Source organism: Saccharomycodes ludwigii, chromosome IV (assembly GCF_020623625.1).
Source record: "Saccharomycodes ludwigii strain NBRC 1722 chromosome IV, whole genome shotgun sequence".
In the NCBI taxonomy this organism is placed as follows: Eukaryota; Fungi; Ascomycota; class Saccharomycetes; order Saccharomycodales; family Saccharomycodaceae; genus Saccharomycodes; species Saccharomycodes ludwigii.
Genome location: NC_060203.1, coordinates 580,252 through 606,253, shown reverse-complemented (window position 1 = coordinate 606,253; position 26,002 = coordinate 580,252). Strand labels below are relative to the sequence as shown.

The window sequence follows — 26,002 nt, the reverse complement described above, 5'->3', positions numbered from 1 at the left end:
GAAAAAAGAAAAAAAAATGAAAAAAAAATGAAACAATCACGTATCACTTATTATTTTAACTTTTGACAATTTCCTTCTTTTGGTACTGTTGCTGTTTTTATGCAAAGTTAAATCTTCTTGTGAATCCTTTATGTTGTCATTCATACTTACACTCCTATCTGGAAGCGATGATGATGTTGGTGGTGGCGGTAGATAAGTTGGTAACGTACCATCATTAAACTTTCTTTTAATCATAGAATTGTTTTTATTGCGGTCAGCTAAGAAATTAACATTATACTTGGTAATTTTTTGAATTTTTATGAAATCAAGATCATCTGTATCATCATCATCATCATCATCATCATCATCATCATCTTCTTCTTCTTCTTCTTCTTCTTCTTTTTTTTCTTCTTCTTCTTCTCCAGATTCTTTATTATGATCGCTATTAGCACTACTAGAATAGCCGCCATTAACATCAAATATTGTTTTTTTATTCAAGACATCTCTCAATCTAGGTATATTATTTCTTGATGTAATATCTACCATATCTGCTCCTAGAATTTGATTATTTTTTCTTGGAGTCAGCAAATGTACTTTTCGTTGAAGTTTAGTGTTGCCATTTCCATTATTATTATTGAGTACACTTTTTTTGTTGCAATGTTCTACTGGATTCAGATGATAGTTTTTATCAACATTGTAACTCCGAAGTCTCTCATCAGTTTCTACATCAGTAGAACTATCCTTGATGGAGGCTAAATTTTCCGTTAGTTTACCTATTTGATGTTTCGCTGAATCCAACTTACTTTCCCAAAAGGCTCTTTGTGTTAAATTAATATTCTTCAATTTTTCATTTTCCTTACTTAAAAGCGTTATGTTGGCATGCAATTGGTTTATTTGCTTTTGTAATGTCAATATCTCATTAAAGTTGTTATACATTTTATTACGGCCATTCTTAGTATATTTTTTATTATTATTTTTGTTATTATTTGATGAAGATTCCAATAAGGTTTGAATTACATGTTTATGATAAATATTTTCAGATTCTATTACAGAATCGTAATAATCGGTTAACAATTGAAGTAAACTCATTAACCTTGGTTTTTTTTCTATTTTCTATTTTCTTTTCCCCTCTCCTTTTAAGTGGTAATAACATAAAATATTAAAAACATGTTTTAAGTCCATGAAATAAAATAAAGCAGAATAAAAAAAAAAAAAAAAAAAAAAAAAAAAAAAAAAAACCGACGCTTTAATAAGATTCTTGTTTGCGAAAAATAAAAAAAATAAAAAATAAAAAAAACTGAAATTTAGTTATATATTATCTAGATTAAATAATAAAAAAGCAAAATTCCATATATAGGAAAATATCAAAAAAAAAAAAAACTCATTCAGGAATCTTTAAAACCAACTTTCCAACAGTCTTTCTATCCAATAACTCTTGATCAGCAACTTTATATTCACTCAATGGATATGTTTTATAAATCAAAATATTCAATTTCCCGGACCTAATTAAATCAAATAGTTTAGCTGTATATTGTTCAAATTCTTTTCTAGTATAGATGTAATGAAAAACAACAGGTCTTAAAAGTGTAATATTTTTAGGTGATAAAACATTTATTGAAATTGGCGGAACTACCCCAGTAGCATTACCAAAACTAACAAATGTCCCCAATCTTTTCAAAGCTTTCATTGAAATATCAAAACTGTTTTTCCCCAAAGAATCAAAAACTGCAGCAACACCTTCACCATTTGTGAATTTAAGCACTTGTTCAACAACTTTATCATCATCAGTACCATCAATCTTACTTTTGATTAAAAATTCAGCACCATTTTCAGAAGCCAATTTCAATTTTTCATCAGTCGAGGCAATTGCAATGGGGTGAGCACCTTTAGCTCTGATCAATTGATTTAATAGTAAACCCACTCCGCCAGCAGCAGCATATACTAAAACATAGTCTCCACTTTTGACTTTGTAAGCTCTTTCACTAAAAGTTAAAGCGGTCAAACCTTGTATTAGAGAAGCAGCATATAACTTCAAATCATCATCACTGACTTTGGAGGAGCCATTTTCAGATAATTTAAGAATCTGACTGTTTTCATTAATATTGTATTTTGTGTACTGAGCAAAAGTTCTTGTGGACAAATAAGCAACGCTATCACCAATATTAAAATCTTGGATTTGCTCACCTTTTGCTACAATCACACCAGTAGCTTCTCTGCCTAGAACAGTTGGCTTTTCCACTGGATATATACCTGTTCTAAAATAATTTTCAATATAATTAACACCGCTGTATTTATTTTTGATTAAGATATCATGTGGAGATAAATCTGTTGGAACTGGATAATCCTGTTGATATTTTAATACATCTAATGAATCACCAGTTTTCGTTAAAACAAAGGCTTTTTGAGTTTTAGGAATACTGGACATGGCCCGTTTTAATATACTTGTTATTTTTGGGTTAGATATCCTTGAGTTTAGCATTTAAGAGCACACTAATGAAGAAAGTTAATTATTTTTATTTTAAATTTCTTAGTTATTTTAATGATTGTTAATAATTATTTACTGTGTATCTTAAATGCAAGGGGACAAAAAAGAGCTTTTGACTTTTTTAATTCTTTTTTTTATTTTTTTTTTATTTTTTTTTTGTATGGATTGATTTACTGTGGATTTTATTACTAATGTTGACTTTTAAGGGTATAAAAACAGCGACAAAAAGAATGATATTATTATTATTATTATTATTATTTTTTAATAAGATAACGGACATCAAGGATAACGGACATCAAGGATAACGGACATTTCTTTTTCTTTTTTTGTTATTTCGTATAATATGATGCTACAGAGCACAATTCCATTTTTTCCTTTCTTTCTCCGTCTCTCTTAGATCTCTACGGCCATTTCTAAGTGTATTTGAAATATAACAAGTTAATAATAAATGTTTTCCGTAATCATTAAGTGCATTACCACTCTCAACTAAGTCTAACTTGATGGTCCATTCAAATTATACCATCTTTTACTTTTCTTGTCTTATACACTTTTCGTTTATTTATCACATTTTTATACTTAAACTTCAAATTCTTTGAAGAAAGAGACCTCACCCCCCTCAAATATAAATAAAATAAAAAAAAAAAAGAAAAACAAATGTACAATATCTTTTTACTTTTATTTCTATTTATTCCATCATTGCTTTGTGCAACAATAACTCCTCCAATACCAAAAGCTGCAACTGATTTAATATCATATAGAGATCCAATCACAGGTGTTATTAATATAGACTCAATTGAAAAATATAATTTATTATTGAACAATACAAATATTTCTCCAGAATATTATACTGCATTGCTGATAACTAAAGAAAACAATAATGAAAATATTTGCTTGAATTGTCAAATTTTTGAAAATGAAGTTTATAACCCTGTCAATAAAATACTTAATATATATGGATACAATTCACAGGTTATTTTCATGAAAATTTCATCCGATTCATTTACTAATTCAGAAAACTACCAAATTTTCCATTATGATCTCGAAAATAAAATTAAAACAGTTCCAAAATTGTTTATTTTCCCACCATTTTTAGTACCTAATAACGATACGGAAATTGTTATGGCGGGATTTGATTATAAAAAAAATAATTTTTATGAATTCCCCATCCCAAATACGATATTAGACTCTAAAAGTGTAAAAATGAGTTTGACAGATTACATTGCTAAAATTTTACAGGTATTTATTGAAATCCCGCTTGATGAAAGGGAACAAGTATCGTCATTTATGGTAATTTTCGTAACTTGCCTAAGCATTTTCGTTTTTTTTAAAAAAAAAATATACCCACACGTTAAATCTTTTATCTTTAGGTTTATAGCTATGCTAGCAAGTTTTCTAATAATATATGGTAGTATTACTGGCTATAAATTTACTGTTATCAATAAAATCCCATTTATTGCCAGAAACTCAGATACAGGTGAAATAATGTGGTATAGCGGTGGGTTTTCTTGGCAATTTGGTATTGAAATATTTGAAGTTAGTGGAATGTATATTTTAATGGGTCTACTTGTTCTAACGCTAATTATCTTCCCTAAATTTTACACCAACAGCAACAAAAAAACTAATTCTTCTGGTCCCTCGACATTATTATTATTATTAGTATTATTAGGTACCATTATAGTTTGTATGGCATTGACATTACTTATGATATATTTCAACTCATGCTTCAAAATCAAATATCCCAGCTATCCTTTTTAAAAAAAAAAAAAAAAAAAAAAAAAAAAAAAAAAAAAAAAAGAAATTTTTTTTTTTGTACATTGTATAATAAGAAATTTTGATGCTTTTTTGTTTTAATTACTGGTGTATTATATGTATATATATGGTCACACTCATTCATATAAATTAGCAATATCCAATAACAGACCTGAAGAAAATTATTATATATCATTACTAGTAGTATGTTCTTCTGATTCTTCTTTATTAAGTATAAAAAAACTGCCACCAATTAATATAGCACCCAATAGATAGACTAAAGATAAAGATTTGGTATGGAAAATAACAATATCACCAAACATAGCAAAAGGTATTGTTGTAGAGATTCCCACAGTAACTGTTAATGGACTAGTTAATAACATTGCTTTGGCCCAACAATAATCACCAATAAATGTTATAATTCCGTTGACTAAAATAATAAGTAATACTTTTTGGCCAGTTGGAAACTCAAATTTTTCAATATTTAAATAATTAAAAATAATCAATGATGGCCAAAGGAAAATTAAAGTGAAAACACCAACAAAGCCCAAAAAAATCTTCATATTTATTCTATTTTCATGCTTAATCTTTAACTTCAATAAAGTGGTGTACAACCCGTAGAGCACAGCACTCACTAAGGCCAATATATTCCCATACAAAATAATAATCAGAGCATTCTTATCGCTGATACTATTGGTGGTTGCAACTATATCCGATCTAGTTAGTAGTACAATGCCCAGAAAGGAAACAACTGAGGCCCAGACTTTAACGTGACTGAATTTTTCCACATGATACAAATAACCTATTAATAAAGTGAAAAAAGATGAGGTAGACGACAATATGGTTTGCGATGTCACTGATGTATAGCTCAAACTTGCATTATTGGCTAAATTGGCTAGAAACCATAATATACAAAATTGAGCCGCTAGTTTAATCGTTTCATTTAAACTCAAGGGTTTGTAATTGGAGCTTTTTGTTCCGCTAAGAATACTGTTGCTTTGATGGTTGTTATCAGTAACTATTGTTATTTCACTTTCAATATCTAATAATACGTTGTCTTCATCTTCTGTATATCTTGACCTTCTATAACCTCCAAATCTGTCCTCATCATCGTTGTCATTATTTCCTTCTTCTTCTTCTTCTTCATGTCTTAATTCTTCCATTATTTGAAAACTACCGAACTTGTAATAATTTAAAACAATGTTTTTCAAAGTAGGTAACAAATATAAGGTAAAACTTGAGGTGTTTAAATATGTAATGAAAAATGGCTTTCTATATGAATCATCTTCAAATATTAAACTTATTAGGAAGGAAGAAGTTACCCAAGAAAATACAACGATGCTTAACATTATTAATCCAATAGTCCAGTCTTTTTTTTTATTAATATTAATAGAAGTATGATTTCTGTGCGAGGGTGAACCGCCACGTACTACAGGATTTAATTCTTGGTTTTGTTCGTTAGACATTTGTGTAGTTTCTATATATGGTGTAGTAACGCAAAGTTGTTTTTAATTTTAGTATGGATACCCAATGTTGGTAAGTTATTTTATATTATAGTGGCAGAATAATTGTTTTGCAAATCTACTCTTTGGGTCTTTTTTTCTTTTTTTCTTTCTTCCCTTTTTTTTTTTTTTGCTATTTGGAACTATAATAGCTGTTATTTATGTATTCAGCAATAGGCTTTCAAATTGTTGTGGATTCTTGCTTGTATATTGAAAAACATGTTAAAGGCAATAGTGGTTTTCATGTTAGATCTTGCTCGTATTATTTTATTTTATTCTTTCTTTCGTTTCTATTTTTTTTTCCTTTTTTTTTTTTTTTTTGATTGCTGTGTGAGATGTTTTCTATGGCTGGTTTTTCCTGTCTTTTTTTGCTGTCTTTTTTTTTTACCACAATTAATCACGTGATATAAACTCAACAACTTTTCTTTTTTTTTTTGTCTTTTATTACCCGGTTTGTCTTTTTGTACGAAGAGTAAATAATAAATAATAAATAAAATTATTTAAAATATGAAAAATTAAAAATATTAAAAAAAAACTAAAAAAAGAAAATTTTTCACAAAAAAAAAAAAAGAAAGAAGGAAAGAAAGAAAGAAAGAAAAAAAAAAAAACAAACAAAAAAACAAACTAAACATTGCAACTACATTTAATATTTTTATAAACCTTCGTTTTGTTAATAATAAACCTATTATCTTTCCTACTCAATACATATATACAACTTTATATTAAAAAAAAAAAGAATAGTAATAATAATAATTAGAAAGCAAAATAAATATTATATTTAAGTGCCATATATATTGTACTTTTAGAACATGAGTGATTCAAATAGTAACAGTAATAATAATAATAATACTAATAACAACAACAACAACAATAATAATAATAATAATAATAACACTAATAATGATAACACAAGCATTGACCATACTCTCACAAATGATAATAAAACAAGACACAGGCGTAATACTAATATCGGCGTTACTGCTGAACATAGAAAAAAGAGCAGTAATTTTGTAGCCAGGGGGGGAGGAAGAGGCAATTTTATTAGCGGCACTAATGAAAACAACCACACATTTAGTGATAGGGGCGGTATGAATGGTAGAGGCAGAGGTAGAGGCAGAGGCAGAGGCAGAGGTAGAGGTAGAGGGAACATTAATGGCATTGGTTTTGAATCTAAGGGAGGACGTCCACGTAGATTTTCTAACAATTTTAATACCAATGCACATGAATCTAGTGTAGACCATCCTCATCCTTATATCCGTAAAGATGATAATATTAAGGCTAAAGAACACGTGAATTTGGATCAGAAGAAGATTCAAATTATAAAGGTTAGTAATAATCCTAGTACGTACGGCAAAGTGCATCATCATGCTAAAGATAATAATACTATCTATCCTGGTTCTTCTCCCAATACTGTTTATGCGCATAATCATAATCCAACATTTCAATCCCAATCCAATGAAAGTAATCTAATTGAAGAGCATCATTCTCGTCGTCCTCGTCGTTTTGGTAAAACAAATAATGGTAGTTACTCGCACAGATATAATAGTAACAGTAGTAATAATAACACACATAATCATCCATCCAATCATGATCATGAATTTCATATTTCTAAAGAGCAAAAGAGTACGGAAAAGAAAGAAGACAAGGAAGAGCAATATAAGGAAAATATGCCTATTGATAATACTAATACTAATACTAACAGTGGAAATAAAAATATTATCAATACCAATAGCGACAATAATGATAATACTAATATTGGTAGTGGTAATAATAATAACAATAATAATAATAATAATAATAATAATACTCACGACACTAACAGTAACATTAGTAGTAATAATAGTTATAATAACAATAATAACAGTAATAATAATACTCACGGCACTAATAATAACATTAGTAGTAATAATAGTTATAATAACAATAGTAACAGTAATAATAATAATAATAATAATACTAGTATTGATACTACCACCGCTGTTTATGATGATGATTATGATAATTACAATAATGAAGCTTTAGAAAAACCTACCAAACCACAAAATACTGCTGCTAAGAAACCATTAGCTCCAAATAAAATCTCTTTGGATGATTTGCTAAGAGACGACTTTTTTGATCATTCATGGAACGAAGACGAAGTTGATATTAATAAAATTAACATTGCGCCAACTGAAGATGAACTAAACAAAAGGCGCACTAAGGAAGAACTAGAAGATGATGGTACCGTTAAAATTCCATTTAAGAAAATTATCGTTACAACAAGAGATGAATCACATCGTCCAAAAGAAGATGAAGGACCGCCATATGTTATTAAATTGGCTAATTTGTCCCCAAGTTTCTGTGCACAATACGTGGATGAATATCTAATGAAGCCAAAAAATATTGAGTACGTTAAATTGAAATTGTTTTGGGAGTTGAATACTTCTTCACTGTTTACAAATAATCTTTTCTATAAAAACGTTCCTAATGTGACAACTTCAAACGATTACCAAAATAGTGAAAATGTTGATCCGAATGATTATTTTAATAAGACCTTTAATACCAAATGTAAAGTTTGCTTTGTAGAAGTACAAACCTTTGCTTATATGATCAATTCGTTGTCCAAGTTTATTCCTAACGAATTCAATGCTGTGGTGTCAAAGGCTGTTATCACCGATTTTAAAAACTACATGCTGAAACACCAAGAATTGGCCAATAGTGGTCCTCACTTGAGCCCCGATAAAAATCCAGATGTTCCAGTTGGTAAATTTGAAGTTCCAGAAGCTTTGAAGAAAAAATTATTAGCTCATAAGAAAAATAAGGATGATGCTGTCAATGATACTTTAAGTGACTCTATAAATAAATTAGATATAAACAACGATAACACAAGTATCGATGACAACACTATTCATAAGGAAAAAAGTGATAAGCCTAAACTAACATACTCTCAGGTTTTAGCCAAACGTGCCGAACCTAAAAGTGTGCTGAATAACACCGATGAAGCTAATAATCCTAATAATTATATCGCAGACACCAATAATAAAAGAATTTCTTCATCTCAAATTGGTCCAAGTGGGTCTCCAACATCAGTTTCTTCACCGCCTCTTATGTTGTCTCCACGTTTGTCATCCAACACAAATTTAACTTCTAGTACCATCAATAACAACAATAGCCCTAGTAGTACAGCTAGTATTAATCCATTTTTCAATAGTAGCAGTGGTGCTAGGAATATCAATTCATCCTATATTAGTACTAGCGGCAATAGTAATAACTACTATTCTACAAAACAAAAATCTTTTGGTTCCCAGGCAAATAGAAATACAAACAGGTTTAGAAATGATGGTGGTGTGAATAGTGGAAATGGAAATCGTGACAATAGAAATAGATTCAATAATAACAACGGTTATAATAGGAATAGTCCAGATAATGGTAATGTTAGTAATAATAGTGGCAACGCCAATAATAATATGTCTTTTGGGTTAGCGTATACATTTCTAGGTTCTTCTACCGGTAGTAATGGCAGAAAACATAAATAGAAAAGATGAAAAAGAAAAGAAGGGGGAAAAAAAAAAAAAAAAAAAAAAAAAAAAAGATCATTAATAGTTATAATGATGATAGCAATAGTGCTAGTTTGACTGACAATATTTGTACTAATCATTATGATTATCAAGTATGGCATTTTTTTGTTTTACAATTATTCGGCACTATTTTCGACTGAACCCATATTAATTGATTCTTCATTTCCATTTCCATTTTATTGTTGATTTATTTGTATTCTGTATTTTTATTTTTGTATTTTAGAAATATTATTAACAATATAAAGTTATAATTATCCTATATTTATGCTTTGCTTATGCTTGTTGGAAAGGGTTATTATTGTTTCTTTTTTTTTTCTTTTTTCTTTTTTTTTTTTTTTTTTTTGTAGGGCAAGAAAGCAAATCTATTTTTTTTCCCCATATTTATTTATAATTATTATTTGCTTTAAACTCATCTTTTACATATACATCTAAATATATTTATAACATTTTATTTGTTTTTTTTTTCACTGCATTATTTTAATTATAAATAATGGTCACTTCCTTGATGCATTATTCTTTGCCTTTGTGACGTCTAGTACATACGTTTAGTGCATGTTATTTTATATTTTAATTTTTTTAAAAAGGTAAATAAAGCAAAAAAAAAAAAAAAAAAACAATATATATACATATATAGCATAATGATTATCGACACCTTTGGATTCACAATATACCTCATATCAAGCCTATTTTTTGCAGTACTAATACTAAATATACTTTTATATGATTTAATAGTACCAATACTTACAACGTTGTTTGGGAATACAACCTCAAATTTCAAAGAAGGCATATTTTCATTTTTCTGTTCGTTATGTGATACTTCTAAAAAATCAAATTCCACTCCTATTTTGGTTTTGTTTTTTACATTCTGGAAAAATGCTCTTAAAATACTCATACCGAAGTTCTTAGCGAGCTGCTTTACGTTTCAATCTGTGTTGAATGAGGGGAATATTACATCTTACGCCGATGAACAAAATAATACTGGAGATTTGACTAAAATTTTGGATGATTTTGTATTTATTCCACAAAAATATTGGATTTTAATACTCTCAAGTTGTTTAATTATGACAATGTTTTATATCTATTTAGTGCTACCAATACTTAATTTCCAAACATTTAGGCCCACAAAAATTAACAAGAGTAATAATGTGAATACCGAAACCGATGATAAATGTGATGATTTGTTACTGGATAATGTTCATAATTTTGTAGATGAATATAGTTGTTTATTGAACAATAAGGAATCCCTAGATAAAGAAAAAATCGGGGTCGTTGACGTACCAATACATAGGGTTTGTGAAAAATTATATCTATCCCATAATACTAATAATAATATTATTAATAGCCATATTGAATGTTAAGTGCTTTCCTGAGACATGATAATGAGCGAAAAATTATTAAAAAAAAAAAAAAAAAAAAAAAAAAAAAAATACATGTTCACTAACTACTAGCGTAGTTGTGAAACCTAAATATTAATCAAATACCTCTTTTTTAGAACTATATGTATAACAAATTTAATATAGACCAGAAATACTCATGAACCGTACTGTTTGTTCAAGCAGCAAATGTGCTGTAATAAAAACATGATAGTAATTTCCTAAATCTTATCTAACTATAAAATTTACATCAATACATATATATAAATATAAATATATATATATATATATATATAGCCAGTAATGCTACTGTTGCACTTCCTGCCCATAAGCCTCCTGTTGTAGCTGCTGCTGCTGCTGCTGTTGCTGCTGCTGTTGCTGTAATGCAGCCAATTTTCTCTCCTGCCTACCCTTTTTCATAACCAATTTCAAAGCTGCACTGTCTAATGGTTCCAATAATTCAAAACTACATAACAATCCATCACTAACACTCATAACAGCACCCCAATTATCAAACTCCCCACAATAATTAGGTGCAGAAAATACAGTAACTAGACTACGATCGTTAAAAAACTCATATCCATCCTCAACAACCATATGCGCCCTACAAACTAAATCAAACCCAAATTTATTTAAAAATTTATTGATAGCAACTTTATTATAACAATAACTAACACCCCTTTCGTTATCCTCCCATTCATTGGGTGAATCGGTAGGATCACTCCACAATAAGTCATTAATTAATCCAAAATCCGGCACATCCGTTGGTCTGCTAACGTGTCTAATTTCATCCATGGAATTTAAAACGGGAGATAATCCACCATGAACACAAAAAATTTTCCCAGCAACAATTGCCGCCAATGGCAAAGTATTAAATGTATCTATAAACAACTTCCATATTTTAATTGTGCATCGTCTTTTACATTCATCATAGAAACCATAGACTCTTGTAACGTTAGCACACTCGTGGTTTCCTCTTAATAAAAAAAAGTTTTCTGGGTATTTAATCTTATAGCACAATAGCAATAGAATAGTTTCTAAGCTTTGTTTGCCACGGTCAACGTAATCACCTAGAAATAAATAATTCGAGGTTGGTGGAAAGCCACACTTATCAAACATTCTAATTAGATCGCCATATTGGCCATGAACATCACCAACAATTTTAACTGGCGGCGACAATTCCAATAGGGCTGGTTGTAATAAAAATATTTCTCTTGATAAATGACAAATTTGTTGAATCTCACTGTTTTTTAAACAAACGTTTTTGGTTCTTTTACCAGAATACCCAGCATCCAATAGTTTCTGAATTGTTAAATCTATATCTAAAGGCCTTATAACTTTCTTTTTCTTTGTTGCTGTAGGATTTGTATCACCATTGTTTTTGTTTGTATTATTATTATTATTATTAGCATCCGTGTCATTGTTTGTTATGTAATCACCACCTTCAATATGATGGTTCGTCTTAACGCCAGTACCATCTGGGTTTCCCGTCCCGTCTTCCGATTGCGTTAATAATTCATCGGACGTTAACAGGTTGTTATTATTATCAATTCTGGGAAAAGTGTCTTTTACATGCCCGCAATCATTAAGCGTGTTGTGACCAAAATCTTGTTCACCAATAAAACTTTTGGTGTCATAACTCCCTGAGTTTTCAACATAAGACCCATTGTTGTAATCATTGTCACCAGTATAATTGTTGCTATTTATTAAAACATGGTCAGTATTGGCACCAGCACTATTGTTGCTTGAAACACTATTACTATATCCACGCTTATTTATGCTAAAGTAATCGTCACCTGAATGTGCATTTTGCAAAATCCCAGGCGAAGCCATTGGAGTAGTATAATTAGATCTACTAGCACTACGTAAACTACTAAAAGAGGACTTTCTACTACCATTATTAAATCTAGAATGTGAAGGGGTGCCACTACCGTTATTCGCGCTATTGCCATTTGAAGAGGATGACACAATAGATGACGTTCTTGATAGAGAGGCCAAATTATTAGTGTTATTGTTCTCATTATGGCTGTGATTATTATTGTTGTTATTGTTACTACCATTACTAAATGGAACCTCCAAATATGCATTTGATTGATTATTTCCAGCGCTAGAACTCCTACTATCCTGATCATTATTTCTATTATTCCCATTGCTACTATTGTTGGATAAAGTACGTCTTAAACTTGATGTAGAATTAAAACTATTTCTTCTAGATGTACTTGGAGAATTAAAAGGAAATCTTTTTTTAAATGAAGATGAATCATTGCTTTTCTTTTTTGTCAATTTTAAATTATTATTGCTACTGTTATAATACTCATCATTATCATCATCAGTTAAGGCATTCTCATGAAACGTACTTCCATTATTATTATGATTATTATTATTATTATTATTATTATTACTGTTATTATTATTATTGATGTTACTACTGCTACTGCTACCACTACCCCGCTTGGTTCTCAATATACTAGTACTCGGTTCCATCTGTATCATGGAAGCAGGCAAAGATTTGTCAGTATTGGTATCTGATGATCGTCTTTGTCTTGAAGGCGTAAAGGATCTTTTATGGTTGCCGGTAGTACTACTTTTAATGGCATTTGTATTATTACCATTCTCGTTATCTGTTGTAGAAGTGGTGTTTGTATTTGTGTTGCTAATTGCTGGAATTGCAGAACTACTTTTAGATCTTCTATGAATAAGATTGGATGGTAAGTTGCGGTGGGTGCTATGAGGTTGACGAGTTTCGTTGTTAATATGATCTGTTTCTGGATTATTTGTAGTTAAATTATCATCTATACTAGTTTTTGTAGTAATATTATTAGAGCTTACACTTCTAATGGATGATTTTCTACTAGGTTTTCTTAGTTTTTTCTTCTTTGAAGCATTGCTATGTGTGCTATGTGTGCTGATAGTATCACTGTAATCACCGCTTAAACGAGAAGTCTTATTAGTATTATGGTTACCTGATGAATTTGATGGTACTCTACCTTCGACACCTTTGGAGCCTGAATTTCCCATATTTATTATTTATTTATTTAATTTTTTTTTCTTTTTTTTTTTTTTTTTTTTTTTTTTCTCTTTGTATGACGTTGTTGTATTCTAAGGAACTAACAAAGCCTCTCTATTTTTTTTCGTTAATATTTTCCTCTCAATTTTTGAACTTTTATTCGTTTATCTTCTAAGGTACTCTTTGTATTGCCTTATATTTCCATGAATAATGTTTTAAATAAAGGAAGTATAATATAATTTAGATATGAAAACAAAACTAAATAATGGATAAATAAAGCTGCTTTCCTTTTATTTTTTTTATTTTTTTTTCCTTAAAAAAGTTATTTATAACAGTGGTACATATAAAAAAAAAAAAAAAAAAAAAAAGAATGCAAGACAAAGTTAACTTTATGAATTAAATTTGCTGGCAAGATATGAAAATATTTTTGTTATAAAGAATTAAAAAAGTAACAAAAAAGAAAAAGGAAAGCCTTTTCTTTCCGTTTGTAGAAATTCTATTCCTTTTTTTTTTTTCTTCCTTTCTTTTCTTTTTTCGTATTGTAATCTTCTAAATATAGAAACATCCGTACATCAGCCATCTTGTTAATTGATATGCCTTACATCATCTTGTACGAAAGACCCTGACAAACACGGCGATATATATTATATATATATATTATTTAAATAATCCGAATATTATCGGTATTCACATATATACGGAAAAGAAACTACATACGAAATTTTTGCATCAAAATTAAAAAATGAAAACTCGCCCTCAAATGAATTAAAACGTTGTTCCTTTACCACTTCACACTCATAAACGTTTAAGAAATTGAAAAATGAAAAATAAACTTCACCATTAGTAAATAATAGCCACCCAGTATCATTATATGGAACAACTAGTCATTCAAGAAACAGATTACGACGCTATAAGCTCAAAGATAGCTTGTATTAATAAAAAGTACTTGCCTGATCCTCAGATCTTTAGTGTATACCCTAATTATGAATTATTGTACAACTCATATTTCAACGAATTGCCTAAAGTTACAAGGAGATCTTATAATAAGATCAAAAAATTAATGAGTTCAAATAACTACCCGATAATGAATATAGGTACATATTTGAGAACTGTTTCGATAGATCATGTTTTATCTTTGTATTTACTACCGAATTCAGATAACACAGAAAAAAACAACCATTTCCAGATCATTAATTTAGGATGTGGTACAGATCTAAGATATTTTCAGTATAACCATATTTACGAAGAAAGATTGGAAAGATACATAGATGTGGATTTTCCGATGGCAATAGAAACAAAGGGTCGTGTTTTAAGCAATCTGAATAAAAAAAATCCATCTCTATTTGATTTAAATGATAATGGTGGCAGCACAGATGGTAAATACCAGCTAATGTCATTTAATTTAAATAGAAATACTGATGAGTTAATTAAACAATTGGAACTGGTAGGTTGTGATTTCAGTTTGAAAACTATCATAATCACTGAATGTTGTTTGTGTTATATTGAAGATGCAAAGTCCATTGAACTTATATCCAAACTAAATTCAGTATTCAATGCGAAAACCAACAATTTACATTGGGTTAGTTATGATCCTATCGGTGGAACAGATAAATTCGGCCAAATAATGACCGACAATTTATTATTTCAAAGAAATTTAAAACTACCTACATTATTGACATATAACACCAAGGAGAAATATTCAAAAAGATTCAGTTCAATTATTAATAGCGATATTTCTATTAAAATTGAAGATATGTGGGAAATATTCCAAACTAAAATCCCCTTGAAAGAGAAGACTAGAGTGCAAAAATGTGAATTTTTAGATGAATTAGAAGAATTAAAAATTATTTTATCACATTATGTCATTTTATACTTCTAGAATATGTATATACATTTATTTACATATATAAATATACATGCATATGTACGTGTACGTGATTCAATACTATAAGTGGACTTGCATAAGTCATCATTACCATTATTCAAACATCCATCCATTTCCCTCGCCTTGCTGTCTAAATGTGCCTGATGGTAAAGTTTTATTTTCTAAACGATACAATCTCCACGCTTCTCTTAAATGTTCTGGTAATAAAGGTGTATCTGTATATTTATCTACTTTAATATCAATCTTATTGAAAAGCGTTCCCCAATAATTAAATTGTTTCAATAATGAATTCCTTATCTTGGCACTGTTATCCGTTGTGTTTAATAATACGGTTAATGTCACGATATGTTGTTTTAATTTTGTGCTATTAGCCTTTGGTGGTTCGTAATCATCCTCATCTATGTCATTTATCATAGATTCAAAATCAGGATATATGTCATTCGCATATATTCCATCATTGGCTATATCTTCTAAAGTATAGATGATATTTGGCGCACCTACAGTATCATCTTTCGTTTTTTTATTGTGCTCTCTGCCCTTTAAAGTAGCTGCAGTTTTCTCTGTTGAGCCCTCCTTTGCCATTGACATTTGTTCTTCTTCTTTCTCTTCTATTTTGCTATGAATATCGGTATCACTGGTAGTGGTGGCAGTATTAGCGGTTTTACTATTGCTGTTATTGCTACTAGCATAGTTACCACTGGTTAAACATAATTTAGTTAATTTTTTCAAAATTTTCAAAATTCTATTCCCATATAATTTTCTTCTAATGTATTCATCTAACATGTGTTGTAAAATATGTTTCTGTTTAATAAGTAAGGCCTTTTCTACTATTTCGCCAACGAATAATTTCCCGACAGTGCCCAAAACAATAGCTATCTGCATGGGAACGCTTTGGTTAGTGACCAAATTGGCTAACCTTCTGACCATTTGTTTGGGTAATCTTGTTCTTCTAAAAACTTCAAATCTATCCATTTGTTCAGAATCCAAATGGTCCGTCAATAACTTTAATTTTGTGGGCTCATCTAGTTCTCTAGGTTTGGGCAATTCTTCTATCTCCTTTTCATATAAATCCTTAGGGAAAACTAAATCCGACGGAATATTATTGACATCTTTAATCAACGTTTTTTGCCTTTTATTTTTATTAGTATTTTCTCCAACTACTGAATCCTGTAGGGGCACGTTGTCAATTGGATATAATCTCTTTTTATTGTCATTATCTTTATTGATAAATTGTTCTTTATGCACATCATCAGTGCTGCTAAAACTTTCATTTTCATCATCAACTGAATATTCTTCACTATATTTATCATATTCAACACAATCCTCAGTGTATCGAGACTGTTCATTCTGTAAATCATTAATATATTTCCTTAAGTAAGTTTCCATAACCCCATCTCCACCCATACGGCATTGCTTGAGTTTATATTTACAATATTTCCAATCATTAATCAATGAATCTTCAATAATCTTTTTTGTTTCTAGATACTTGTTCACAGTTATTTTAGATTGATAGTTAGATTCAGGAAATTTAACTATGGGGCCAGTAGCTTTGTTATTATGGTTGGTGGGTTTTTTGACTGAAGAAGTTTTGTTGGGGACGGTGTCATGACCCTTTTTAGTTTTGGCCATTTTTTCCTTGTGCTTTAATTGTATATTTTTTTTTATGTTTCGTTGTTCCTGTTATTGATCACAGAAAATAGTTAATTGAGCTATCTATAATATACTACTCGTTCTTCCACATTAATAGAAAAGCAATCCAGTTGACTTTATTATGAAAATATTGTTGCACCCGATCAAAAAGTTAATGGGGAAATGATTATCATGAAGATCGAATGGAAAAAAAAAATACAGGGCCGGGTAGTCAGTACATCACTTTTTTTTTAGTATTTAATTTTGTATTACCCGGCACATATATATATATATATCATTTTTAACGATTCAACTTTATATATATATAACATCGATGAACGTGTTTTTAATTGAAGAGGTGATAATTTGTAATGAATTTCTGTATTTTGATTTGGATGTTAAATAATTACATAGATTAACACCCCATATATATATATATATATATATATATATAACAGAACAAATGATAGCTGTTTTTCCTTTTTTCTTTTGTAAACATATATCTATTTCTCTTTTTTGGTTTCTTCGCTGTCAGCCTCATTTCCATCACATAGGCTTTTTTCTTTTAAAGATTTAATCAAGCCTCCGAAACAAACAACGGAAATTGGTCCCAATAAAGGTAAATAAACTGCAATTTTATGTTCTTGTGGAACAAAATTTTGCTGCATCATATCTTTGTGGAAAAAAGCATGTTCACATATATCAACTAATTCGTTACTTTTCCTCAATGCAATATCCCAAATCAGTTCATCAGTTTCATCATTTGGATTGTTTAAAAAACCCACAATTTCCAACCTTAAATCTAAAGCCTCCATAACATCATCAGCCACTTGCTTAGGAATAGCCATTTGAGGCAATTCTTCAGTCATGTCAACTAGGGATCTTAAAGTATCTACACTTTTATCTAGGTTAGAATAAATAGTAGTAATTCTTTTAAAACTATCAATTGTTAACATTGGAGTAGATAAAGACTCCTTGAAATCACTTAGTCCCAATAATTGGAATATCTCATTAGAAAATTTGTATATTATCGGTTTCAAGTAAGCTTTGCTCAATTTTACTGGATTCGAAGGCAATGCGTGTTCATTAATAATTAAAGACCCCCATTGTGGAACTAAAAAACTAGAAACAGCAAATGTGTCATTTTCGTGGGTTACTGGAGATCCATTTTTGAATAGAGAGTGTGGCAAATCATGTTCCGGGAAAACAATGGCTAAGTTTAAAACGGATTTTTCATTTGCATAGTAATTATTTTTCCCTGTTAGCTCACTTAGATCAATAATTGCTGATAAATCTTCTATAATGGGATCATGAGTAAAATTACCAATAGAATTATGTAATTTATTTAAATTCAAATCATTGTAATAAATTATTTCTGTGTCTACCGTCAAATTAACCACAGGTGATATAAATTTTCTAAAGGGGGTAAAATACTCGTTCAAAATGTCTTCGATTTCCCACGACACTGGATATCCCTTGCCAGTTAACACAGACAAGGAAATATGGACTTGAGGAGAATATTCAATGGCAATATTGCTGTCACCATTCTTATTGCCGTTTTGAGCCCCTTTTCTTAGTAAATTATATTCCAGTTTAAAAGTGTGTTCCATTAGACTTTGTGCTATAAAAAATGGAAGATCATTGGACAAAATACTTTCTTCGTTGTAAAAAACAATGGTATCTTTACCATCATAGGGAACGCTACAACCAACAAAATCATCCAAAATTAATTGTACAACATACTTATCCTTATAAAAATCAGTAGTGTAATTGAGGTTGTTTTGATTTACATTTTGTAGTTGTAAAGACCAATTAACATCCCATCCATTTTCTATGTTCGAAATGACACTATCCGTTTGTGCTTGAACAGCTTTATCCAAGTCTGGAAATTTATAGGTGGAAAAATTTAGATACACCGGAATAACCATATGAATATCTTGATGCTTATTTTCATGCAAAGATTTGATATATTGTGTGGGTAGTTGTGCTCTATACACTGTTGTTAGTTTATACCATAGGGGTATGCCAATAAAACAGTATAATAATATTAGAGTGATACACACCAATCTTCTGGATAATTTCTGATACCTGTTGCACATTACTATTTTGTGACAGTGTTTTATTTGGATTAAATGTGTTAAGATGTAGATGTATGAAAAAAAGAAGGAAGATTAATTGCTTGAAATATATTATTGAAGATCTTTACAATTTCATTGCCAAGTTTTATTGTTGGAAAATCAAAAAAAAAAAAAAAAAAAAAAAAAAAAAATAAACAAATAAAATAAAATAAGATAAAATAAAATGGAAAAAATTACAAAAGAAGAAAAAAAAAAAAAAAGAAAAAAAAAATATAAAAAAATCTACAAAAAAAAATTACTAAAAGCATCAACAAAAGAATCGTTGCTAGAAACATTTATTGTTTTTACCAAGGATCACCATTAAGCGAAGCATACAACTCGCTAAGTTGTCATAATGGCCGAAGTTAAAGAAGAAGAATATGTTCATAAAGTTTATAATGAAATCGCCCATCACTTTTCAGAAACTAGATATAAGCCGTGGCCTGTAGTCAAAGAATTTTTAACTTCCAGAGAAACAGGGAGCATTGGTATTGATGTTGGCTGCGGAAACGGTAAATATCTAAATGTTAATCCAAATATTTATCTTTTGGGTAGTGATAGAAGTCAAGGATTAATAGAATGTGCTCACCAAATAAACGGAAAATACAATATTTTAATAGCCGATGGTTTACAGTTACCACATAGAGACAGCTCTTTTGATTTTGCCATCAGTATTGCTGTGGTTCATCACTGGAGTACTAGAGAAAGGAGAATTGCTGCAATTAAACACATTCTAAGTAAAGTCCGTCCAGGTGGTGAAATTCTAATTTATTGTTGGGCTTTAGAACAAGAAGCTTCCAAAAGAGGATATCATGAGGGAATGGACCAAGATGTTTTGGTACCATGGGTTTTGCAAGAAAAAAAGAAACCAAAGGCCAAAAAGAAAATTAAAGATTTAGTCAAGGAAGAAGTTGAACAGTTAGATATAGGAAACATTGACCCCAAAGATAGGGCTAAATATATTGCTGAGTGGAAGGAAAAGCAAAAGGGGAAAAGGAAACAATTGGAAGAACTATTGAGTAAAGATGAGGAAGAAAAGAAAAATGAAGTTACTAAATACAGATATTATCATTTATACAAAAAGGGAGAATTAGAGGAGGATTGTACTATGGCTGGTTCGGTTGTAGTGACAACTGGTTATGAAAGAGATAATTGGTATTGCATAGCTCGTAAACCATAAGCTTGTTATGCAGTATGAATTGTATATCCATATCTGCTGTATAATAATAGCATTGTTAATTACTGACGATTGTTTTGTGTATAATTTGTTGTTGATTATCAACAGAATTGTAGTTTTAACAAATTTTTCCAAACTCTTGAATTTTTTTTGTTTTCAATTTTATTCTTGAATCTTTGAAAAATGTGTTTAGAATAAGTTGGTAAATGCACTTCGTATATTTCACTTCAACCAAAAAAAAAAAAAAAGAAAAAAGAAAAAAGAAAAAAAAATATACCAAAATAAATAAAGGACTGGAAGAATCCGTTTGTTTAATATACATATATATATATTTTTTTTCTCTTTCTTTCCTAATTCTTATAATTTTAGCTTTTTTATAGCTCGTTATGATTCCAAGTAACTACTGCTTGAATCTAATTTAAATAAACAACTACATATATATCATCACTCTGCTACCTAACTAAAGAAAAAAAAAAAAAAAATAAAAAAAAAGAAAAATAAAAAATCAGCAAGGAACTTTTCAACAGTTTCAATCATTACTTTCACTAAATCAACCTTAAACTGATAATACTATTTGCAAAATACATATTGATTCAGAATGCCAATTATTGAGCATGAAGGTGAAGAGTATCACCTTTCTCACGAACAATCCGAAGCTTTGGATCAATTTCAGATGATTTCATCTTATCCAGAGAATGATTTACCCTTGATAATTAAGTTACTAGAATTATATGGTTGGAATATAGAACGTGCACTGGCTGCATATTACGATGGAGACTGGAAAAACCTAGTTACCGAACCTGCACCACCAATTCATAGAGAAACATTGCCACAACAACAACAACAACTATTTAATGATTCTGATGACACCGGTGAAAATTTACCCATTTTGATGGACCACACTCTATTTGTTCCTAAATTACCAGTTTCAAAACCTTTGCCAGTAGATTATCAAACACATTTTAAGTTGGTTGGTCTGGGTTTAAACGATAACGATGACAGTAAAAAAAATGTTTCATTTCTGCCCTCTCATAAATTATTGTTATTTCTATTATTAATCCCACAAACAATTGGTTCGCTAAGTCTGAAACTATTAACACTGCTCTGGAAACTACTAAGCTTTTCGTTTTTATTTAATATCAACAAAGATGTTTCAAACAAAAATAAAGTTATGAAGATTCCTATAAAACCCAGAATTTATAGAAATGATAGCAATGCCAATAGTGGTGGCCTTAATAGTTTAAATTCCATAGAGCATCCAGAGTACACAATTAAAGATGTCATTTTAAAAAACCCATCATTTAATTTAGACACTGTATTGAAAAATGTCGATAACACAAACAAAGTTTTCAATGAATTATATTCAAACAGTGAAAATGAGTTTAAATTCATGCTAGTTATTTTATTAGGCAATTTGTTGGAACACGATGATGCACTTGGAAGTCAAGATAGAAAAGACCAAACTTTAAGTTCCGTTTCCTCTTCGAATAATAAGGAAGAAGTGGACGTTAACTCCGTTAATTTTGTGAAATATGTTTGGAGTGATGAATCGGTGCAACGATACATCGATACTTTGAAGGTCTCGTCTAATAATTCTTTAAACGTTTATTTAGGCGATGTAGACAATCAGGTTGAAAGTTGGTGTGTTGCCAAAAACTATAATGTCGGAGTCACTCCCACTGTGTTACTACTTGGTAATGTATTAAATTCGAATAACGTTGGTGGTGCTGGTATTATAACTAGGATGAGTCTACTGGGTAATCCAAAGGTTACTTCATCTAAAAAGTTTTTAAGATCCTTAAAATTCTTAATTAATAGGTTTGCACCAGAGTTAATTTCTAGCCGTACTGAAAAACATGATTTAGAAATGGAAAGAGAACTTAGGAAGTTACAAGATCAAGCGTACCAGGAATCATTGTTACTGGACAAGAAAAAGGAGGAACAGAAAATGATAGAGGAAGAACTAAAAAAGAAAAGGGAAATTGAAAAACTAGCCAAAGAGCAAGAAGCAAAATTAAATAACACCTTGTATAATTTGAAATGGTTAAAAGAAGCCATTCTAGAATACCAGGTGAAAGGTGGAAATGATGTTGCCCTGGGTAAAGATAAATTATGTACATTACAAATCAGAACACCAGATGGGACAAGGTTTGTTAAAAAATTTACCGGCTCCATGTCATCCTATGACCTTTACAAGCATATTGGAATTTTATTATATCTAGGAATTAGTAACTTAGACAAAACTGAAGAAGCGTTAGTAATGAAAGTTAGGAATTTAATAGATAATCAAGGTGAAAATACAACATGTTTGAAAGGCTTTACTAAAGGGAATGAAATCGATGAAAAAAACGTAGTTAATGTTTTACAAGATGAGTTTAAAAAGTACGATTTAGATAACACTGAATTGAAATTTAATTTCCAACTAGTATCGCCATTTCCCAGATACGAAGTACCTATCAGTGAAGATGTGCTAATTTCCAATATACCATCAATATGGCCCAAGGGAAACATATTGGTGGAATTTGAGGAAGAAGAAGAAGAAGAAGAAGACTATGATGATGATGATGATGAAAGCGAATAGATTACAGAGTTATTATAAATGTTAACGCGTAACTAGTTATACCGTTATATATATATATATATTTTTTTCTCACTTGGTATATATTATTTTAACCCAATATTGTGGGTTCGTATTATATAATTTAAACTTCTAACTTTTCCCCCTTTCCTGAGTTTTGAGTTCTTTATACCTGAATACAATACTTTAAAACTTTAAAGTCGTTGTTTCCAGATGTCAAAGACAGCTACTGAGAATAATAACAAAAAAGCGCATCAACCACAGACGACTGATGCTACTAGTCAATCAAATGTCAAAAACAAAATTAAATTATTCATTTTGAAACATTTACTTGAATTTTCTAAGGTTTATAATAATTCTTATCCCTCTCCCTCTCCTCTTTACGATACTTCTTTAATAAAAAAATATGTCTAAAAAAAATTCCAATGTCCTTTTCCCAAATAAAGACAACAAAAAAAAAAAAAAAAAACTTCCTTGTGTTTTCCAAATCTATTAAAAAAAAAATTTTTTTTGCCCATCTCCCTCCATTTACTAGTTAAAGATAATTAATTTAGGAAAATATTTTTTTTTTTTTAGTAATAGTTAATTTGATATTTTTATTCCTGAAAAATGAGACCTTATCTTAAAAAATTTGAAATAATGTTACTCATATTCATGATAATAACAATGATAATAATGAATAATAGTGAATGGCAATGATGATGAGAATGCTGATAGTCACAATATAAGTAGAAATATAATCTATTTGTTTTAACTTCTTTTAATTTTTCTGGGAAATCCCACTTGGAATTCATACCCACAGTTATATAAATTGAAAATAATAAAAACTAAAGAACTAATAATAAAAAATTGTAAACACATAAAATAAAATATATCGACCCCACTATAAAAACCACAATATATTTTATTGCAATAAAAAAAACCAAAAACTTTCCAAAGGTGGAAAACCTCGAAATAGCGTTTAAAACTGATGTGCTGAAAATAAATAAAATAAAACCCACGTAACCACAAAGCTCATTCTAAAAATTGAAAATGAACCATAATGTTGTTGTTTTCTTTACATTTTATTACAATTCTACTTCTTATATTGTTCACTTTTAGTTAAAACATAAAAAAAAGGTACAATTCTGCTGAAAAAATTTAGAAATAATCGTTTGACATAATAATGGTAATAAAACAATCATTAAAAAAAAAAAAAAAAGAAAAAAAGTTAATACAACAAAACAAACGAGAATAAAAAAAAAAAATGAAATAAAATAGTTGTCACAATAACTAATAGGAAATACTAAAAACCACAAAATTCATTTAATTAATATTTCATTGTCTACCTGGAGATCTTTCACGTTGATAAGAACCATGATCTCTGGATCTGAAATTATCTCTGCCACTGTAGCCGCTGCCACGACCACCGTAACTACCTCTTCCACCAAAACTGCCACGGCCTCCATAACTACCTCCAAAACCACCTCTGGAACCTCTATCACTAAATCCACCACGACCTCCAAAACCGCCACGGCCTCCAAAACCACCACGACCTCCAAAGCCTCCTCTACCGCCGAAGCCGCCACGACCAAAGCCTCCTCTACCGCCAAAGCCGCCACGACCTCCAAAGCCTCCTCTACCGCCGAAGCCGCCACGGCCAAAGCCTCCTCTACCGCCAAAGCCGCCACGGCCAAAGCCTCCACGACCTCCGCGGAAACCGCCTCTGGATCTCCTGATCGGTGGTGGATTATCATCTCTTTCAATAGTGATAACAGAGCCTCTCCATTCAATATTGTTTAATTTTTCTAAAGCTTCACTCAAAATTTCTTCGGTTGGAAATTCCAAAGCACCAGTACCATCCCATTCATGGGTATTAACACTGGAAAAGGTAGTTTCCAAGTTGTTTTCACGAGCCAAGTCCTTTAATTCTTGCCAAGCAACACCTTCTGGCAAGCTTCTCAAAATAGCTCTGAATCTTTGAATAGGCAATCTAGAATAGTTAACCTCTAATGGACGGTTAGCAAAATCTTTACCATTAACTTCTTCAATGGCACGACTAGCAGAGTCTGGGTCATCGAATTCAACAAAGGCAAATCCATTTAATATTTTAACTTCTTTTAAAGAACCAAATGGAGCAAAAATTTCATTTAGCTCGTTCTCTTGAACGTCTAATGGAAATGGTCTAACAAATAATCTTTTGTTGGATAACTCACCTTGTGGAACATAGTAAGATTTAACTACTGGTTCCATTGGCTGGTCTTGATGCTGCTCCTGTAGCTGCAGTTCCTGTGGTTGCAATTCTTGGGGTTGCTGTTCTTGTGGTTGCTGTTGTTCATCCATATTAGCTATTATTTTTATGAGTAGATTCGTATTGGTATTTAATTTTTTTTTTTAAACAAATTATAAAAAAAAAAAAGGAAAAATATGCACAAAAACAGACTATTTTCTAAATGAGATCTAAATCTTAAAGATGGAAAAGTAAAAAGTATGTTAAAGGTATTAGATGTAATTAATGACAGAAATGTAAACCTTTTAAAGCAAAGATTTATAAATTTTAAAAAAAGAAAAATTCTTTCCATCTTTTTTATTTTTATATTATTATTATTATTATTATTATACTATTAAAAAACTTTTTCTCAACAAAACAAAAAAATGGTTCTGCAGTGTCTCTTAGATTGTTTTGCAATTAGAAAATTTGCCACCGCCTCCCCCTTTTCACAAAACAAAAAAAACAAAAAAAAAAAAAAGAAACGAAAAAGCAACAAATATTTTATTTTTTTTTTTTTTACAAAAGTAAACATCTGTACATCACATACTTGACATTTGTTATAATGTAAAATTTATTTGGGTAAAAAAAAAATATATATATATGTTTGGTTAAGTTATAGCCACATTTTTTGTTAAGTTATAGCATTTACGTTGAGCAAAAGAAAAGAAAAAAAAAAAAAAAAAAAAGGGAAATAGCTAATTGGTCAGTAATTT

At 29.9% G+C, this 26,002-nt stretch overlaps 13 protein-coding genes across 13 annotated transcripts; 6 read left to right on the top strand and 7 right to left on the bottom strand.

The window, feature by feature from the left end:
* Window positions 1-36: 36 nt before the first annotated feature.
* On the bottom strand, window positions 37-1,068 carry LRS4 (Lrs4p; the record flags this gene model as incomplete). Its single annotated transcript, XM_046077897.1, has 1 exon — window positions 37-1,068. One exon carries the CDS (start codon window positions 1,066-1,068, stop codon window positions 37-39), a length of 1,032 nt encoding a protein of 343 aa, XP_045934291.1.
* A 292-nt stretch (window positions 1,069-1,360) lies between these two features.
* Window positions 1,361-2,404, bottom strand: ZTA1 (NADPH:quinone reductase; the record flags this gene model as incomplete). The annotated part of the gene is made up of 1 exon (XM_046077896.1): window positions 1,361-2,404. The coding sequence occupies one exon, from the start codon at window positions 2,402-2,404 to the stop codon at window positions 1,361-1,363; it is 1,044 nt and encodes a 347-aa protein (XP_045934290.1).
* A 714-nt stretch (window positions 2,405-3,118) lies between these two features.
* OST6 (dolichyl-diphosphooligosaccharide--protein glycotransferase) lies at window positions 3,119-4,219 on the top strand (the record flags this gene model as incomplete). Its single annotated transcript, XM_046077895.1, has 1 exon — window positions 3,119-4,219. The coding sequence occupies one exon, from the start codon at window positions 3,119-3,121 to the stop codon at window positions 4,217-4,219; it is 1,101 nt and encodes a 366-aa protein (XP_045934289.1).
* A 179-nt stretch (window positions 4,220-4,398) lies between these two features.
* SCDLUD_003329 (uncharacterized protein) lies at window positions 4,399-5,679 on the bottom strand (the record flags this gene model as incomplete). The annotated part of the gene is made up of 1 exon (XM_046077894.1): window positions 4,399-5,679. One exon carries the CDS (start codon window positions 5,677-5,679, stop codon window positions 4,399-4,401), a length of 1,281 nt encoding a protein of 426 aa, XP_045934288.1.
* Window positions 5,680-6,524: 845 nt separating this feature from the next.
* Window positions 6,525-9,230, top strand: PSP2 (Psp2p; the record flags this gene model as incomplete). Its single annotated transcript, XM_046077893.1, has 1 exon — window positions 6,525-9,230. One exon carries the CDS (start codon window positions 6,525-6,527, stop codon window positions 9,228-9,230), a length of 2,706 nt encoding a protein of 901 aa, XP_045934287.1.
* Window positions 9,231-9,910: 680 nt separating this feature from the next.
* On the top strand, window positions 9,911-10,630 carry GPI19 (phosphatidylinositol N-acetylglucosaminyltransferase GPI19; the record flags this gene model as incomplete). Its single annotated transcript, XM_046077892.1, has 1 exon — window positions 9,911-10,630. One exon carries the CDS (start codon window positions 9,911-9,913, stop codon window positions 10,628-10,630), a length of 720 nt encoding a protein of 239 aa, XP_045934286.1.
* Window positions 10,631-10,951: 321 nt separating this feature from the next.
* Window positions 10,952-13,663, bottom strand: PPZ1 (salt homeostasis regulator; the record flags this gene model as incomplete). Its single annotated transcript, XM_046077891.1, has 1 exon — window positions 10,952-13,663. One exon carries the CDS (start codon window positions 13,661-13,663, stop codon window positions 10,952-10,954), a length of 2,712 nt encoding a protein of 903 aa, XP_045934285.1.
* An 860-nt stretch (window positions 13,664-14,523) lies between these two features.
* On the top strand, window positions 14,524-15,531 carry PPM1 (leucine carboxy methyltransferase; the record flags this gene model as incomplete). Its single annotated transcript, XM_046077890.1, has 1 exon — window positions 14,524-15,531. One exon carries the CDS (start codon window positions 14,524-14,526, stop codon window positions 15,529-15,531), a length of 1,008 nt encoding a protein of 335 aa, XP_045934284.1.
* A 99-nt stretch (window positions 15,532-15,630) lies between these two features.
* Window positions 15,631-17,166, bottom strand: TAF11 (TATA-binding protein-associated factor TAF11; the record flags this gene model as incomplete). The annotated part of the gene is made up of 1 exon (XM_046077889.1): window positions 15,631-17,166. One exon carries the CDS (start codon window positions 17,164-17,166, stop codon window positions 15,631-15,633), a length of 1,536 nt encoding a protein of 511 aa, XP_045934283.1.
* A 503-nt stretch (window positions 17,167-17,669) lies between these two features.
* On the bottom strand, window positions 17,670-19,265 carry GPI17 (GPI-anchor transamidase GPI17; the record flags this gene model as incomplete). Its single annotated transcript, XM_046077888.1, has 1 exon — window positions 17,670-19,265. The coding sequence occupies one exon, from the start codon at window positions 19,263-19,265 to the stop codon at window positions 17,670-17,672; it is 1,596 nt and encodes a 531-aa protein (XP_045934282.1).
* A 373-nt stretch (window positions 19,266-19,638) lies between these two features.
* TRM9 (tRNA (carboxymethyluridine(34)-5-O)-methyltransferase) lies at window positions 19,639-20,463 on the top strand (the record flags this gene model as incomplete). Its single annotated transcript, XM_046077887.1, has 1 exon — window positions 19,639-20,463. The coding sequence occupies one exon, from the start codon at window positions 19,639-19,641 to the stop codon at window positions 20,461-20,463; it is 825 nt and encodes a 274-aa protein (XP_045934281.1).
* A 595-nt stretch (window positions 20,464-21,058) lies between these two features.
* Window positions 21,059-23,041, top strand: UBX2 (Ubx2p; the record flags this gene model as incomplete). Its single annotated transcript, XM_046077886.1, has 1 exon — window positions 21,059-23,041. One exon carries the CDS (start codon window positions 21,059-21,061, stop codon window positions 23,039-23,041), a length of 1,983 nt encoding a protein of 660 aa, XP_045934280.1.
* Window positions 23,042-24,355: 1,314 nt separating this feature from the next.
* On the bottom strand, window positions 24,356-25,360 carry NPL3 (mRNA-binding protein NPL3; the record flags this gene model as incomplete). Its single annotated transcript, XM_046077885.1, has 1 exon — window positions 24,356-25,360. The coding sequence occupies one exon, from the start codon at window positions 25,358-25,360 to the stop codon at window positions 24,356-24,358; it is 1,005 nt and encodes a 334-aa protein (XP_045934279.1).
* Between the last annotated feature and the right edge of the window lie 642 nt (window positions 25,361-26,002).